Source organism: Trifolium pratense, linkage group LG5, assembly GCF_020283565.1.
Source record: "Trifolium pratense cultivar HEN17-A07 linkage group LG5, ARS_RC_1.1, whole genome shotgun sequence".
Taxonomy (NCBI): domain Eukaryota; kingdom Viridiplantae; phylum Streptophyta; class Magnoliopsida; order Fabales; family Fabaceae; genus Trifolium; species Trifolium pratense.
The window spans coordinates 24687957-24704248 of record NC_060063.1 but is presented as its reverse complement, the minus strand read 5'-3'; the positions used below and the strand labels follow the sequence as shown (position 1 = coordinate 24704248).

Sequence of the window (16292 nt, the reverse complement as noted above, 5' to 3'; positions counted from 1 at the left end):
TATTTGAGAAGAGAAAGATAGATACTACTTTGGTGTGGTGGTGGTGTATGATACTGATAGGAGTAAAATGTCAAAAAAACATGTCGATGAGTCAACAAAACAGTGTGACTTATAAAGTAGTATCATGTAAGAGTAAAAAGTCAACTTTTGCTTATATAATAATCCCTCCGATCCTTATTATAAAGAACAATTTGGAAAAAACACACATACCAAGAAACCTTATCTTTCTTAATAAAAATTCTAAAATTTTACAATCTATTCCAAAACTAACCTTGGTGTATTAATTTATCCTTAGGGAATATATCACTCTAATTAATGCATAACTTTGAAATGGATACAATTTAATAAGGGTAAAAATGGAATTGTAAGAATAAATTTAATGATTGTTTCTTATAAAAAGGACCAAAATTTTTTTCCAAATTGTTCCTTATAAAAAGGACCGGAGGGAGTATATACTAGATTGGAGTGAGTATAAACAAAAATCGAATTTAAAATAAGAGATATTAAACTCTTAACAATGTAAAAAAACAGTGTTTGAATTTCATTGGTAAAAGATATTTAACGTCAAATACATCTTGAAGAGATACCGAGTGTCAAATACGTATTGAATAAAGTTATTTTTGCAATGATGGATGAAATCTAGATACAAAAGTGTAACACTGGTATGCCAATAATCATAGTAAATAAAAAATATCTACTAAGAAAGCAAGGTCAAAACAAGGTCAAAATATCTACTAAGTGCAAATAAGAGAGTTAATTGGAAAGGAACTTCTAAATTATAAACGAAGAAAGCAAGGTCAAAATCTCTCAAACAAGGTAGAGGACTAAAATTACACGATCGTAAAGTTTAATCCCTATAAAGGTAAATCACATATCAAAGAGATTATCATGCTAGCAACGAAAATTAAACTCATATTTTTATAGAGTATGAGTCAACTTTTTATCAATTAAGTTAATTTTTGCTGGCAAATTATGCGACACTCATTAAAAAGAGAACACTATATCAAACTAGTGCAAAATACATGCGCCAACATAACCTCGTGACCAATAATAAAAATGGAAAAGTACCAACAAATGCCTGAAACATTCTAAGTGACACCCAAGGAGGTTGCAGCACCATTGATTTAAATCACAAATTATAATAGTTCCCTGTTCCCCTTTGGTTTTCATAAATGGTGCTCATGTAGATCATATTAAAATAAATGGTTAAGATAGAAATAATAACTTCGGTGATGCTATTTGTTTCTGGGAGGTTTTGATACGGTAGAGATAGGTTCACAATGTGGTAGTCTACGATAGCAAATGTATATCCGTAAAATATATGTTAGCACTTTGACGCTCAAGTCAGTATAAAATCAAGGTAGAATAAAAGCGTATATGAATGAATCGTACATTGGCGTGAACATGGTTTACGCTCGGCTTAAATAGTACGAGTCCATTGTAACTGTATGTGAGAAATATGGTGGAGAGTCGTTGAGATCAATCTAATAGTCCAGAATTGTTGGAGGACCCAATTCGCTATGGTGAGAGTACAAGAGTACAAATGTGCTACATAAGTGACTACGAATCCGCCGATGTTGTAATGGATTGGGACTTTGATAATTTGGTTGTTGATATGAGCTTTGGCCCATTCAGGAACAATTTTCACAAATATCATTGTGGTGTCGGTTTTAATGATGTTGAATTTGTATTTGCTTCCCTTTTTTGGTCAAGTATTCTAATGACTAGAATTTCAACTTTAAAGTAAATAAGTAAAATGTTCGAAGTTCGAACCCAACTTCTGAATATAAAATGTGATATTCCTACCAATTGAGTTAAACTCACACAATTTTTTTTCCATCACTAGTATCTGGCCCACTGGACCGTCTAAACTAGTTCGGGTGTGTTATCTCAAGTTTTCGATCAAGTGCATTTAATGCACAACTAGTAATAGACTCGTGCTAATGCACGGGTCGTAACGTTACGCCGATATTTCTAGAAGTTGCACTTTGTTAATTACAATTGAAAAAAGTGCTTTTTAAAGTATGATTTATTTAGTATATATGATTTTTACCTTTAAGATTGTTACGAGTTCTATTAATAAGTAGCATAATTTTTCCGATGTATGATTTATTTAGTATATATGATAGTTATTTTGAGATTGTTATGAGTTCAATGAACCAATAACATAATTTGTCTCATGTATAATTTATTTACTATATATAATAGTTATTTTAAAATTGCTAACAATCTTTGAAGTTATACTTTGTTGATTAAAATTGAAAAAAATTAATCTAATGAGGTAAATGAGGAGCATTACGAATGGAAAGTATTCACAAGTCCAAAACAAAAGCATTGATTAGTCTAATATAGAGTATCCACAAGAGTAATTATCTCTTTAATGATTCTTTTAAGAGGTTCATGAACCCTCTTATTGTAGATGAGAAGGCAAGAGAGAAAACATTGTCTGGAATTCTCATATTTCATTTAAGTCTTGCCTTGAATTTGATGTTTCTCGAGTTCAAACATAAATTACTCGAAAACATAATCTTATACTTATTGGACTTAGAATATTTAACCATTTATTCCTGATTCTGGTTCGATTTCGACTAATGCAGTATGTCGTTTGAAAAAAGCAATTCAAATGCAAGGAATATGTGGCAAGACAGGCGCGTCAGAAGCTTAGTATAGGGACGTTATTAGCAGTTATTTCTCTTGTAACTATATATACTTGTTTTTTAGTCGAAATCATGGTCACAATTAATTCACATGGAGAAAACCTTACAAACTCAAAGTATCCATGCGTTCGAGAAAAATAGTGTAAATGGAAGAATGTATGAATCTGTGAATCATTCTCATTTGTAAACTTTTACAATTCAATGCAATTTATCATTTCTAGTAAATCTTTTTACATCGATTTACAGTTCAGCATTTAAATGGTTCATTCATTCGAATGAACTTGTTCTTTTCCTTTAAATTTGCATTTCAATCTTTCCAAGTTTTCTTATATTTAGGGTCTGTTTGGTTCAAAATAGAGGGAGGGGAGGTGAGGTATTTTTATAGAGGGGAGGGGAGGGGAGGGGAGGGGAGGGAAATTTTTTAATTACATATGTGTTTGGTTCAAAAGAGGGGAGAGGAGGGGAGGTGAGATATTTTAATTAAATATATGTTTGGTTCACAAGGGGAGGGGAGGTATTTTAAAAGCAATTTACTTTTTTACCCTTAATATCTTATAACACTCATATTTTTAAAACTAATATCTCTTTATTATTACATCAAAATAAATAACACATATTTTTCAAAGAAAAGAAATATCACATACACGAAATGGAAAAACAAGCTCCAACTCCTTTGTTGGAATCTGCATCGAGTATAAATATTCACTCAGGTCTGCATAACACCTGTGAATTTTTACGCTCTATTTACAGATTATATATAGAGGCATAAACAAACTTCCACATGTAAATAACCAATTGAAACCCCTACTCTAAAATCTAAACGTTAGTAGTCAAAAACTAGTGACTGCTATGAACAATTGCCTTGAATTGATCCTACTGTCATCATTAGATTTCCATCTTCCATATCATCTTCTCAATGCTGCAATCTTGTGATTTCTCCAGTGCAACAACTTTGGTTCGATGTACTGCAAGTGAGTTCTTTCCCCTTTCATCATGAGGAAGTTCACAAGCTTCACTAATAGAACCTGTCTTCAAATCGGCGGGGGGAATGAAGCAATCTAAAGAGAGACCTGGAACATTGACAGAGATGGGGATTTTTGACGTTCTCTCAAGGAGTATAGGCAATACACACAACAAAGACCTAATAATAAAAATGGTAATAAGAATAATATTGGAATTCTAAAATATATTGAGGATAATTTTGTCAGTTTAATAAACTTTAAAAAAGCTTCCCTCCCCTCCCCTCCAAATCCCCCCAATTTGGGGGGAAGCGAAAATTGAGTTTAGAAGGGATTCTGCTTACCTCCCCTCCCCTCATATCCCCTCCTAAAAATTGAACCAAACACAAAAAAATTAAAATATTACCTCTCCTCCCCTCACCTCCCCTCCAAAACCCCCGAACCAAACAGACCCTTAATGCTTTCAAACATAATAAATGTTTATTCAAACGATGAACACTAATAACTTTCTCAAATACAATGCACAAAGCATGCACCCATTTAAGCAATTAATTTAAACTAGCTCCCATTTACCAAAAATCAGTGTAAATAGAGTGTCAGTTTAGACATCAAGTGGTTCGAACCCCTCCCGATCGCAGTTGTGGAGATAAATCGTAGTCCTCCATATCAAATCTAGCGTCAATCACAACCAACTAACGATAAAGTAGTCTATTACTAATATATTAAAATCGATAACCACCAAACTTACTAATTTATCCTTATTATTTTTAACCACACTGCAAGTTATATATCCTTCATTGTAATTTTACTAAAAAAATATTAAAAAAATATAGAAAGATCATATATGCTTAAAAATAGGAACAAAACAGATTATAGATAGAAAAAAAAAAACAGAACAATCTATACAAAAAAATAGAAGAAAAAAAATAAAAAAAATAATAGAAAGTTAATTCAATAAAAAAAATATAGAAAGAATATAAAAAAGGACAAAACTTATATACTTTTCTTTAGGTGCAGTTTTTACTGTGCCTCTCACAAAAAGTTAGTTATTTACATTTTTTAATTTAAAAAAAATAAAGGAAAACTGTTTTTTAATAATAATAACCACCTCCTTGTATCTAGCACAGTAAAAACTGTGTCTAAAGCACTGTACATAAGTTTAGTCCTATAAAAAATAGGAATATAAAAAAAACAACACTCTATAAAAAAAACATAAACAATATTTTCATAAAAAAAAAACATAAACAATATTACTCTACAAAAAAAAGTTTAATACTAACTATTAATAATAATATAATAAAGTTAATTAGTATCCAACTTACTAAATTACCTTAAACTTTTCTAATAAATTTTCTAATTTTTGATTAAAAATATACACGGGACCATTATTTGTCACTGAAACATCAAAAATTGAATAAATAAATTTACAAGAAATACTAATTAACACAATAATTCTATTTATATTTTAATAATATTATATAACAAATTTTTAAATATTTAATTTTAAATAAATTTTCTACATTAATATAGTGACAAATTCAAATATTGATAAAAGTCTATAACCCTAAACTAGTTTGTATTTGTTTCTAAATCACACTATCAATTTTAATGAATAAATAATTGAATATTTTTTGGCTAATAATTTCTTTTTTTTGAGAAATTTTTGGCTAATATTTAGATAAATGTTATTTTGACAACTTTTTAAGAAAATAGAGAATTTCTCATTAAAATAAAAATAAGGAGAGTGCATAGAACCAACCAACCTACAATAAATCAGAAGTTATTGTGCAGTGCAGGATTATCAATCAATGAATCAAGGATGAGTTTAATCAAGCCAAAAACCGAGAAGCTTCTGAAAAGATTAACCATTGTCGCAACTATTACTGCTTCTTATTTTCTCTTAACCGCTGATTATGGCCCCAGACCCAATGCTCTTGACCCTGTAAGTGTTTCCCTCTTTTCTATGTGGGTTTTCTGTTTCTAGTTACTTATACTATCATTTAGAAATTGGAATAGTTCTTATTATTCATGAATGTTAGTTTCAAATCGGAGGGTTATGTTGTTGACTCAACATAGGTTTTTTTTGACGAATTTTCTGATTAAGGGTATTTTAAAGGTTTTTATTGAAACAAATTGTAATGGTGAATCATTTTGGGGTTAAAGTAGGTTTATTGCTTATTTCACAAGACACATTTTTGAGCTTATAGCTTATAAGCTCATATGATTTTTTTTTTTTTGAACGGCAAATTTTTTATTAATAATAACCGGTCTCTGCACAAGACGAACAGAGGCCGGAAAAACGGAACTACAAAACAAAGGCGCCGTATATAAGCGGAAAACCAATGAAAAAGCTAAAAACAGACACCACCTAGTACACACTCCACAATCACCAGACCATCAACCCGACCCAAAAAGATGCCCTAAGATGCCCTATAAGCTCATATGATTAAAAAGTACTTGTTTGGTAACTGTCATTTTTACACGAATTTATAGCTTATTTTGATAAACTAATTCAAATAAGTGAATAACTTATCATTGCTTCTCTCAATTTTACCCCTTTCATCTTGAAAAAAACATTTTGTTTGGCAAAAAATAGTGGATAGCTTATAAGTTAGCTTACAACAGATGAACTTATAAGCTAATTGATTGAATTTGTAGTGTTTGATAAAATTAGTGGTTTCGCTAGATATGAATTGACATGAAAAAATATGTTTAATTAATATTTAATTTTTTTATGTAAGATTATAGGGGTAAATTTGAGAGAAAAAGTGATAAGCTAAGCTTTAAGCTATAAGCTCGTGAGAAAAAGAAGGTACCAAATGAGTCTTTTTTGTCATATGAATTTATAATTTATAAGCCATAAGCTCAAAATTTGGCATTGTCAAACAGAGGCTAAATATTTTTTTTATGTCATTTCATATTTATAAGCTAAGTTCAACTGTTAATTTTACCAAACATTACAAATTCAATCATCTAGCTCATCCGTAATAAGTTAGCTTATAAGCTATTCGCTATAAGCTACCTTATCAACTATCCACTATTTCTTGCCAAACAGAGCAGTCTCACAAGGCTTCTCGCCTCTTGTAAAAACTCAATGTTTAAGCTTCACCTATTTAGATCCTTATGAATGAATGGTTTAGGGCTAATATAATGAAAGGCATCTCGATCATAATGGAAAAATCAAACTTTAAAGGGTTTCTAATGGTACATGGAACGGGCGATAGTGTTAGGGTTTCTAAAACTTTTAACCCTTTGACCCAACCCTACCTTTCCTTAAGAAACAATGTCGCAATGCAACAATTATTATTGTTTCGGTCGGGTTGAGTTCCGACTGATTTGTTTAACCCAATCTGATCCCGCCGAACTAAGACTGTCTCAAACTGAAAACTTTGTCCTGCAGTCCCACCACCCAATCGATCTGCCTGTTTACGTGTTTTTCCTCTCAGGTTAGTCAGAATCAGATTTCATTCTAGCTTAGTCAAGTTGCTTTAGGAAATAAGAATTGTGTGCACAAGCACATTAACTTTTCTGTAACTCTTGTAAGAAGTCGAAAGCTTTTGAAAAACTATAGATCGTTTGGAAAAAGTGACTTTTCGAGCACTGATGGCATGCTATGTGAAGTATGGAAATTGTGTTTGCACTTTGCTAAGATGTTAAAGGCATTAAGTGCAATATTCATATCATGTATCGTAGAGTTGACAATTATCAGAGAAACTTTTCTCCAACGATGGCTGTGTTTTTAGAATTATTTGTGTTTTCTGTTTGTTTTCTTTTATACCATTTGGAAATGACTCATGAGGGTTTCATGCCCTTAGAAAACTGATTCTATTTTCTCGTTTAAAATGTCAACAGATCAATTTTTTTAATGTTTTTGTATATTGTGATATGACTGCATTTGCATTAGTTTCTCTTTTGTAAAAAAGAAAATTAGATCTAGAGAAATGGACCATAGTAGGCTTCTTGGACTTGCATTTTTGTCTGGAAAATCACTTGAGGCATAACATATGGCTATAATTAGGAGCTTCCTTATTGAATTATAAGTCATAACCTGAGGCATTGCAAATGCCAACAAATATGTATCCTTTGCCATTAGAAAGGTTCTAAAATCTCTTCATTGGTAGTATTCAGGATGTCCATTGAAAGGTTCTAATTTCTAAAGTAACATTCAATGGACTACTTAGAATTCAGGTTAGACCTACCTCAAACCCAAAATTTAGATTAATGGTTTAGGATTGTCCCAACCTTGTAAGGACTACTTTGGTCATATCCCTAGTTCATGCCTTGGACCGAACATTTAGTTCATGCTAGGGTCACACCCTTTAACACACCCTTTTAAACACACCCATAGATGTGAAGCCACGTCCCCTCATTTTATTTTACTTTTACCTAGTAACCGGCTGTGCAAGTTGAGAGACACAATTTTTTTAATTTAACTTTGACATTATCCCCATCTCCACAAGCTCCATGGTTTTTCCGATCTGATTCATCTTGCGCTTGGTAATCGGCCACTAACTCTGTATCCGTCGCGAGTTATTGCAGTCAATTATATATCCATCGTTTTGTCAAAGCTATATGCTTTTTTTTTTCTTTCGTGATCTCTATCCTATTTGTTGGGAGTTCAGATTTGTTTGCTCCACTTTTTTCTGGTTATTGTGAATCAATTGTTGCCTTTGTTGTTATCCTGTTTTTTTATTAGTGTGTTATTCTTTACATTTTTTATGCTTAAAGGGTGTAAGCAAACTCCAGTATATTGATATTATTGTTATTACGACAGTAGATAATCTTGTTTCTCTTGTGATAAATTGACATAAAGTGCACTGATCGGCGAAGAAACTTTCCAGAAGAAACAATTTTGATGGGATTGGGAGGGTAAGTACAGAAGAGAAGATGAAAAGTTAATTTAAATAAAAATAAAAATATAAAATAAATGGTAAGACCAAATAAATAGAAACCGGTAACCATGAACAAGAATAAAAGAATGAGATGACGTGGCTTCAAATGTGTGGGTGTGTTTAAAAGATTGTGTTAAAGGGTGTGATCTTAGCATTACTCTATGTTGCCATTAGCGGGAAATAGTGCCCCTCTCGCGGAGGCGGCGCGGCTTAGAAATGAGTGGTGGCCGTTTACGAGAAATCATATCACATATAAATTGGAAAAAGCCTCAAAGGTCCATTCCTGAAATGGTAGGAGGTGTTCGGAAATGATCCAGCCACATTCGTGGCATGATTTCGCAGAACAGATCATACAGATTGTGGCACAACAGAGGCGCAAAGAAGACGAAGCAAATAGACAACCTAACCTCTATTCTGAACCCTTTCTCTTCTCTCATGTGGACGGCTCCTTCTCTGCTTCTCCTGCGAATTGCTGCTTCTGTTCTTCTTCTCTTCGCTAAAACCCTTGTGCCCAGCATCATCTTCGCTGCTTCTGCTCTGGTTTCTCTGTTTCTGATTTTGGTTTTGACTTCTTTTGTCTCTGTTTTGTTTAGATCTCAATGATGTTGTTGATTGATGAGAACTTTTATCCGAGTTTTAATATTTAGTTACTTTAACTTTAGAGGCTTAAGTTGTTTGTTTCCTTGAATTTTGTTGGTATTTACAACCATGTTTTGCTTGTGACTTTTATTTCCATTTATGAATATTTCATGAATTTTGAGTAATTTGTTTTATTTTTCAACAATTATGTGTTATTAGTATCATCAACCATAATAATTCCCAAATATATCATATACCGGTCATCCTGCACTCCGCTATCCCAAACCGTAGATATTTTCATATCATCTAGCAGAAATCTAATGGTCTAATTTCTTTATTTGCAGATTAAAAAGCAGCTACTTTCAGCACAGAACACTGTGAAAGAATATATTTTTGGATCAAAAACAGAATCTCAAGAAAAGCACATAGAGAAATTGGACAGTAACAAGGATCATCCATAACTTCATGGTATCATGTAAATGAATATTATTCTGAGTAAAAGTTTTCTTTTAGCCATGTGAACTCCGTAAATGTTTTCAATCTAATGTTCGATTGACTACGGGCCGAGGATTTGTACTCATGTTTTAGGGTGCATCCCATTTCCCCTAACCTCCCTTTTTTTCCTCTTAAATCATGTATTTGAATATCTTCCTCCATGTTGTTTGTTTCTCTTCCCTTTGTGTTTTCCTTTTATATCTGGATTTGTGAGTTATGAAAATGTAATTGACAAGGTTTTCCCCTTATAATTTGGGACAAAAAAAATGGGTTTTTTTTCCTTTTATATCTGGATTTGTGAGTTATGAAAATGTATAGAAAGATGATTCGGTGAAAATGTAATTGATCTTCCTTAGCACTCCACTCTAGTCACCGAATCATCTTTCTATACAACTTTTTTTTGGGTGAATTACTCCCAACTCCTTTATCCCATACTCCCTAAGCCACTCTGATGACTCCCTTAAATTTAATATAAATAGACGAGGATTTATTTTGGCAAATTCTACCTTATAACTAGAGATGCATGCTTACAACTATCATAGCACAACATGAATTTAGTCTTAATTTGTAATTAATAGTTAATATTACTTATTTTACACTCTAAAGTGATTGAACGGTTGATATTACTTATTTTACATTTTAAAGTGAATCACTCACTTTAGAGTAGCCGAATCTGCACAACATATATGGGAAATGATTTGCACATGAGAAAAGGCAACCCTTCCTTGACATTCCAAAACAAGATACATTTCACTCTTTACATTTTTTAACCTTTTATAAAAACAAATTTTTTTATTCATGCTCAATCAATCAAGTAAAATCATAGAGCTAAAATGAACATCCTAGCCAACCCAACAAAAAGGGGGAAGGGGTGTTGCCAACAAAACATTCATCCAATCATAGTTTCTTTAAGGAAAAGTCTTCAAAAAAAAAAAAATAACGAACATTCGACTTCTTTAAGGAGGGGGGGTGTATCTATTAGATGCAATTTATAATCAAATGTTGTGATGGTAATTATCATCATCCAAGACAAAATCAGCAACAAGTATTTGTCTCTGTACAAAGTCTTCACTTTTGTTTCGAAGTTGCATTCCGCTTTGATTCGAGTGTTGTGCCGTCTTTAAGTGCTGCTTGTGCTTCATTCTCCATTCCAACTGTTGCAAGGGAAACTGATTGAAGATAAGATGCAATGTGCCATACTGGCGAAATAACTTGTGCTTGCATTGCGTCATTAAGTGCTTCTTGAGCCATGTCGCTAATGAGATAACACAAACTGCGTCGTGCATAGACTGTTGGAGAAACCATTGTTCCGACATCGATGAACTGCATTTATACACAATGAGCTCTCATTATTAGAAACTAAATCTAATGGTGAACACAACGGCTAAATAGAAGCTAAATCAATAGACTTGACTTAGATTCAAATAATATGTGGCTTTGTTAGAAAGAGATTATTTAGAACTGATTTGAACTTATCTTCAAACTAAAGCGCCAGTAGAGAGCTTAATAAATAAAATAACTTATGACATGTCTTTTTAAGCCAAATTTAGATTAAAATCCAACTTATCAGCACAAGAACTCTACCTGTGTATAGCACTCAATCGCTTCTCTGAAATCTTTCTGTCGGAAAGCGGCATCCCCTTTTTTCTTGCAATTTAACGTGTCCTGCATTTGATCAGTCCACATCTGGAATGATAACTGCAATATCAGAAAAGAGAATACGTAAGTTACAATCTGCGCAAAAAAAATAAATTGGAAGTTATGTAGAAATTTATTATAATATGATTTAGATATAGAACCTCATTTGCCACTCCTTCATCATCTTTATAACCAAGATTGTCCAGAACTTCATGTATGGCAGTTAAGTCCTTTCTTGAACATGCTTCACCTAGTGGAGACAGTGTAGCAAAACTTGTGCTATTTGGGATACCCATCAACACGTGTGAAGGAACCTAGAAATAAACGAGTATCAATAAATTTTCAGCGAAGAGAATCAAGTTTTCACTTCCATAATTGATTAACTACAATATATTGTCATCATCTATGAAGTACTGACATCGACACGAAACCGGACATGACACTGGACATGACACTGACACTTAGACACCGGTAGTAATTTAGAAAAATAGAAGTGACTAAATGTAACCACATGTGTCGATGTTGTGTCGGTTTCCAACACCAACATGTATCAGATACCAAACATGCCTTCAACCTGAAGTGTGTTACACAAGTCATCTGACACGAAACAGGATTTTTTAACCTTACTACATCATCGTCATCATCATCATCATAATAATAATAAATAATAAATAAATCTGCCAACCTCAGTTTCTTTCTGAAGAGGAGCCAAAGCAGACACCAATGATTTTGGATTAGGCCTTTCTCTAGGTTCATATTGTAAACATCGAGATGCCAAGCGTACCAGCTCAGTTCCATCATTGTCAGAAAACTGTCCCTCCAAACAAGAATCTGTCAGCATCTGAATATTTCTGTCCCGGATCAAATCGAGGGCCTGCACCAAGTTTCCTAACAATTAGATATGCACAAGTTTACAGCTCACCAAAAAGTTGAAACATGCAATCAAGTTTATATATAATATAAAATGTATTGCTTTTAAGTGTCAACTTTGTGCCCTACAAGAATGACTTACATGACTCGGGGGGATATGCTTTCCACTGAGAAGGTCAAGCAAAAGAGTGCCGAAGCTATAAATTACACTTTCGGGTGTCACTCTCCCTACAGAAAATATATACAAGAAATCACGTGTTGCTCAAATCTTACAAATATGAATGAAAATTTTAAAAAGAAATACAGATTTTAAAATAGAATAAGGCCTTGTTTGGATAAAAACCTTAATTAAGTGCCTATAGAATAAGTGCTCATGTATAAGTTATTTCTATAATAAAATATAATATAAAATCAAATCAAATTGTTTTCATATAAGCTACTCCGTATAAGTTATTTTCAAAAGCTATCCTAGAAAGCTTTTGGAAATAAGCTGAAAGCAGCTTATAAACATATCATAAGTTGTTTCCATAAGTTTCCCAAACAGTCTCACAAGCATTTATGTCAGTAGGTAAACTCAGATAAGTTAATCCAAACAGGTGACAAATTGCATAACATATGTTAGAAAAACAAAACAAACAATAGTGATAACATATGGCATACCAGTTCTGAGATATTCAGGAGGGGTAAATGCCAAATTTGTGCTATAACTTTTCCCATCCCGGCTATTTTTCATAAGTCCAAAAGTAGAAAGCCTAGGATTACCATCCTGAAAAAATTCTAACACATTTTTATATCATTCTAATTATTTAGATGAATATAAAAAGGTAGACACAAAAACTCACCTCATCAAAGAGAACTCTATATGCATTGAGGTCGTGATAGAGAGCACGCCCTTTGCCTGTGCAGTATTCTAGAGCTTGTGCAAGATGTAGAACAACCCTTAGTCGCATCGCCCATTTCATAGGTTGCGATTCCCCTGAATTAGAGACATGATTACATCATGAACACAATATTTCACACCACATAACCTCAAAGTCTGATTGACGTATATAAAGCATCACTTTAACAACATAATCATGACAATATATTGTAGAGAACAAGTCATTGAAGTGACAGCGCGACATTGTGAATCACGAATAAAAGGATAAAAGTATATGAATGGAAGGAGCACTTACAATGGAAAAGGTGTTTAGCAAGTGTTTCATTTGGCATATATTCTGCAACAAGCAACCTCTCATCTCCTTCACAACAACAACCTAGTAAGTTTGCCAATCTTTGGTTACGTAGCTGACCAACGGCTCTTGCTTCCTCCTGCGGTTGTGAAGGAAAATTACTATTTTGATCAATTGAAAGCCAAAAAAAGTGGGAAAGGAAGGTGTCCTATCTAGATGAAACGACTGCCTAAAAGGACTTAAAAGACCTGTTTGATTGACTTATATGAGCTTCTCTACCGGCATAAGCAAGTGTGAGACTATTTAAGAAAGCTTATGGAAACAGCTTATGACATGTCCATAAGCTTTTTTCAGCTTATGACATGTCCATAAGCCTTTTTCAGCTTATTTCCATAAGCTCTCCATGATAGTTAATGAAAACAACTTATAGCTTATAAGAGAACAATTTAAATTTATGTTATCTTCAGTTAAAGAAATAGCGTATACAAATGTTTATACTATAAGCGCTTGATTACGTTGTTTATCCAAACAGGCCATAAACATAAGAGTGCGGTTGAATAAATGATGGAGGAAGAAGGAACAGTTACCAAAAACTGGCGAGTGTCAGGCCAAGCATTTCTATTAAACCGTTTAACAGCAATTCTCATTTGATTCTCTAGCTTCCCTTTATAAACAACATTCGGAGCTTTCTCTCCATGCTCAGATACAATATTCTCGACAGCAAAACCAGACGTCGCATTCTTAAGTTGATCAAGTGTAAATTCACGGAATGTAGGCCAGTTACTAACCTCACTTCTATCATCATTTTCTAGAACAAATATTAAAATAAACACATCAAAATTCCTTATCAAATACCAAGAACATATTATAAATCACTAGAATATGAGTCAACCTACCAGCATCCGGAGTTTCAAGAACAGAAGCTTTAACTTGTGAAGTCACACAACACGGAAGAAATCTCGAGCACTGAATCCCCATCTCAACGTACTAAAATCAAACTCAGAAGTTTCGAAAATCTCTTCCACTTTCAATGATGTGCCTTTATCAACCTTATGAACCGACAAACAATACCTTCATATTGGCTCTAATAACTGGTTACAAAAATCTAGTATCAGTAACATGTTTGAGTCAAAACTACAAGCTTAAATGCTTAATCACTTCAAAATCTTTGTCTAAGTAAAGCTATAAAATGGTAAGCTACACTAAGCTAGAACTAATAATTTTGATCCTAATGCAAACTACATATCAACATAGTCTTTGATTAGTACTCATACAATAATAATCAATTTTACACTTAATTCTCAAATGTTATTACTACTACTCATCAACATCAAGAATCTAATATAAGAAAAAAGTAGCTGAATTTTTTTTTTAACAATCAATAAAAACAAAAAGAATCTAAAAGTACTTTTTTAGTTGATCTCATGTTTTCACAACAAAAACTAATACCAAAAACAACCCTTATTTAGATGCTCCTTACTTATGAGTTATGACAACCTAACAACTAGCATCTTAACATTTAAAGCTAAACAACATTAAACTTAAAGATGTAGTACTAACTTGCATTCCTCAAAATATTCAAAAGTAAAACATCATAAACAAACACACATGTTGAAGATTTATAACTTCAAATATCATATCCTACCTACTAGCATATTAACAACATTAATCTATGTTTTCATTTTTCTTGAAATTTTTCTGTTTTTCAAAGTCAACTTATTTACTTTAAAGTCTTAATTTTTTTCATTTCAAAGTAGAATGTTATATGTAAAGTAACAACTTTTTCAACAACCCAAAAAGATAATTCACCTTTAAATTTCTTCTAAACTTATCCAATGAAAAAGGAAAAAGTGGAACAACCTGAAACTGATAAAAATGTATTTTTTATTACAAGATCCACATTTTCAACAGAAGAAGAAATTTGGTTGAAATTTATGTAAAGATTGAATCTTTTGAACGATTGAAGCAAAACCCAGAAAGAGATTGTTATTAGAAAATGAATTGAAAAGAGAGAGAGAAAGTGAAGATCTGTGTGAGAAGAAGAAGAAGAAGAAGAAGAAGAAGAAGAAGAAGAATGTGAAAAGGGTGATGAATGATAGAGCATGCTTTTGGGTTTTTCTAACATTTTATTTTTTGGATATTTTTTTGTTTTTTAATTATAAAAAATGGAAATAAAATCAATTATTACCGACATGTCATGAGTGCATGTTATGAGTATGTAGATTCAAAGATCTGTAATCTTAAATCTTAATGTTATTTTGATTTTTGTGATTTTTTTATTAATGATTTGTTGGCACAACACATTTTTGCCTGCTATTTTTTATTTTATTATTATTTTTCAATATTAATTTTGGATTTTCTTTATTGTTTTAAAGATTCATTATATAATTAGTCAAAGAAAAAGAAAAACTCATAACATCAACGTAAATTTAGATAAGACACATTTATTTAATAAGATTATACTTGACTAAAACTATAAGATCAAATTATAGATGAATTGTTGGAAAAAATATGAATTGTAACTAAAATTGAAGTTTTAAGATTAAAATAAAAAATCCACCAATTAACTACGAACCTCAGCAAAAATATTTACACATAGCCTATCGATAAATTTTCATATTCATTTTTTTTTTTGGTACATATATTCATATTTAAGTTGCAACTAATAAAAGACAAACTTCTATATTATATATATATAGACAACAAAATTGTAAGTTATTATATTAGCTCAAGTGGTGAAAGATTTAAATAGTATACTAAAGATTTTATGTTCGATTTTTAACTTTGTTGTAAACAAAAAAATAGACAATAAAATTGTTGTTGAAATGTCATTTCTGATTGCCAACTTAGAAAAGCGGCGGGCGAGAGCCGATTGGGGTTTGAAGAAAAACAACCATGAAGCTTCATTTTTCTTTCGAGTATGAAAAATTCCTCGGCAGCAAAGTGTTCACTTCTTTTTCGCCGGGTTTCATTCGATTTGTTGTGGATTGGATGATGGAAAAACCAAAACAAGCCCTATGAAGCTTTAAA

The 16292-nt window shown here is 32.2% G+C and overlaps 2 protein-coding genes across 3 annotated transcripts; one reads left to right on the top strand and one right to left on the bottom strand.

Annotated features, from left to right (window-relative positions):
* Positions 1–5360: 5360 nt before the first annotated feature.
* On the top strand, positions 5361–9868 carry LOC123884798. Its single transcript, XM_045934015.1, has 2 exons — positions 5361–5558; positions 9432–9868. The coding sequence occupies exons 1-2, from the start codon at positions 5436–5438 to the stop codon at positions 9546–9548; spliced, it is 240 nt and encodes a 79-aa protein (XP_045789971.1). The 5' UTR covers positions 5361–5435; the 3' UTR covers positions 9549–9868.
* A 602-nt stretch (positions 9869–10470) lies between these two features.
* Positions 10471–15385, bottom strand: LOC123884801 (serine/threonine-protein kinase BSK3-like). Of its 2 annotated transcripts, none has more exons than XM_045934017.1 (11): positions 15072–15385; positions 14159–14353; positions 13850–14070; positions 13266–13401; positions 12933–13066; positions 12751–12856; positions 12233–12318; positions 11906–12094; positions 11382–11534; positions 11167–11280; positions 10471–10905 (listed from the first exon to the last, which is right to left on the bottom strand). In XM_045934017.1, the coding sequence occupies exons 2-11, from the start codon at positions 14238–14240 to the stop codon at positions 10651–10653; spliced, it is 1476 nt and encodes a 491-aa protein (XP_045789973.1). In that variant the 5' UTR covers positions 14241–14353; positions 15072–15385; the 3' UTR covers positions 10471–10650. The 2 variants fall into 2 exon arrangements, with proteins under 2 accessions (XP_045789973.1, XP_045789974.1); XM_045934018.1 differs by having other exon boundaries at positions 15123–15385.
* Between the last annotated feature and the right edge of the window lie 907 nt (positions 15386–16292).

What these genes read in the sequence shown, in the direction of transcription:
- LOC123884801 (XM_045934017.1), bottom strand. Translation starts at nt 14,240, where the DNA reads ATGGGGATTCAGTGCTCGAGATTTCTTCCGTGTTGTGTGACTTCACAA. An exon ending in ATAGAGTTCTCTTTGATGAG is followed by an intron (nt 12,857 to 12,932) that starts GTGAGTTTTTGT and finishes GAATTTTTTCAG; the next exon opens with GATGGTAATCCTAGGCTTTC. An exon ending in TCCTGAATATCTCAGAACTG is followed by an intron (nt 12,319 to 12,750) that starts GTATGCCATATG and finishes TATTTTCTGTAG; the next exon opens with GGAGAGTGACACCCGAAAGT.
- LOC123884798 (XM_045934015.1), top strand. Translation starts at nt 5,436, where the DNA reads ATGAGTTTAATCAAGCCAAAAACCGAGAAGCTTCTGAAAAGATTAACC. An exon ending in GACCCAATGCTCTTGACCCT is followed by an intron (nt 5,559 to 9,431) that starts GTAAGTGTTTCC and finishes CTTTATTTGCAG; the next exon opens with ATTAAAAAGCAGCTACTTTC.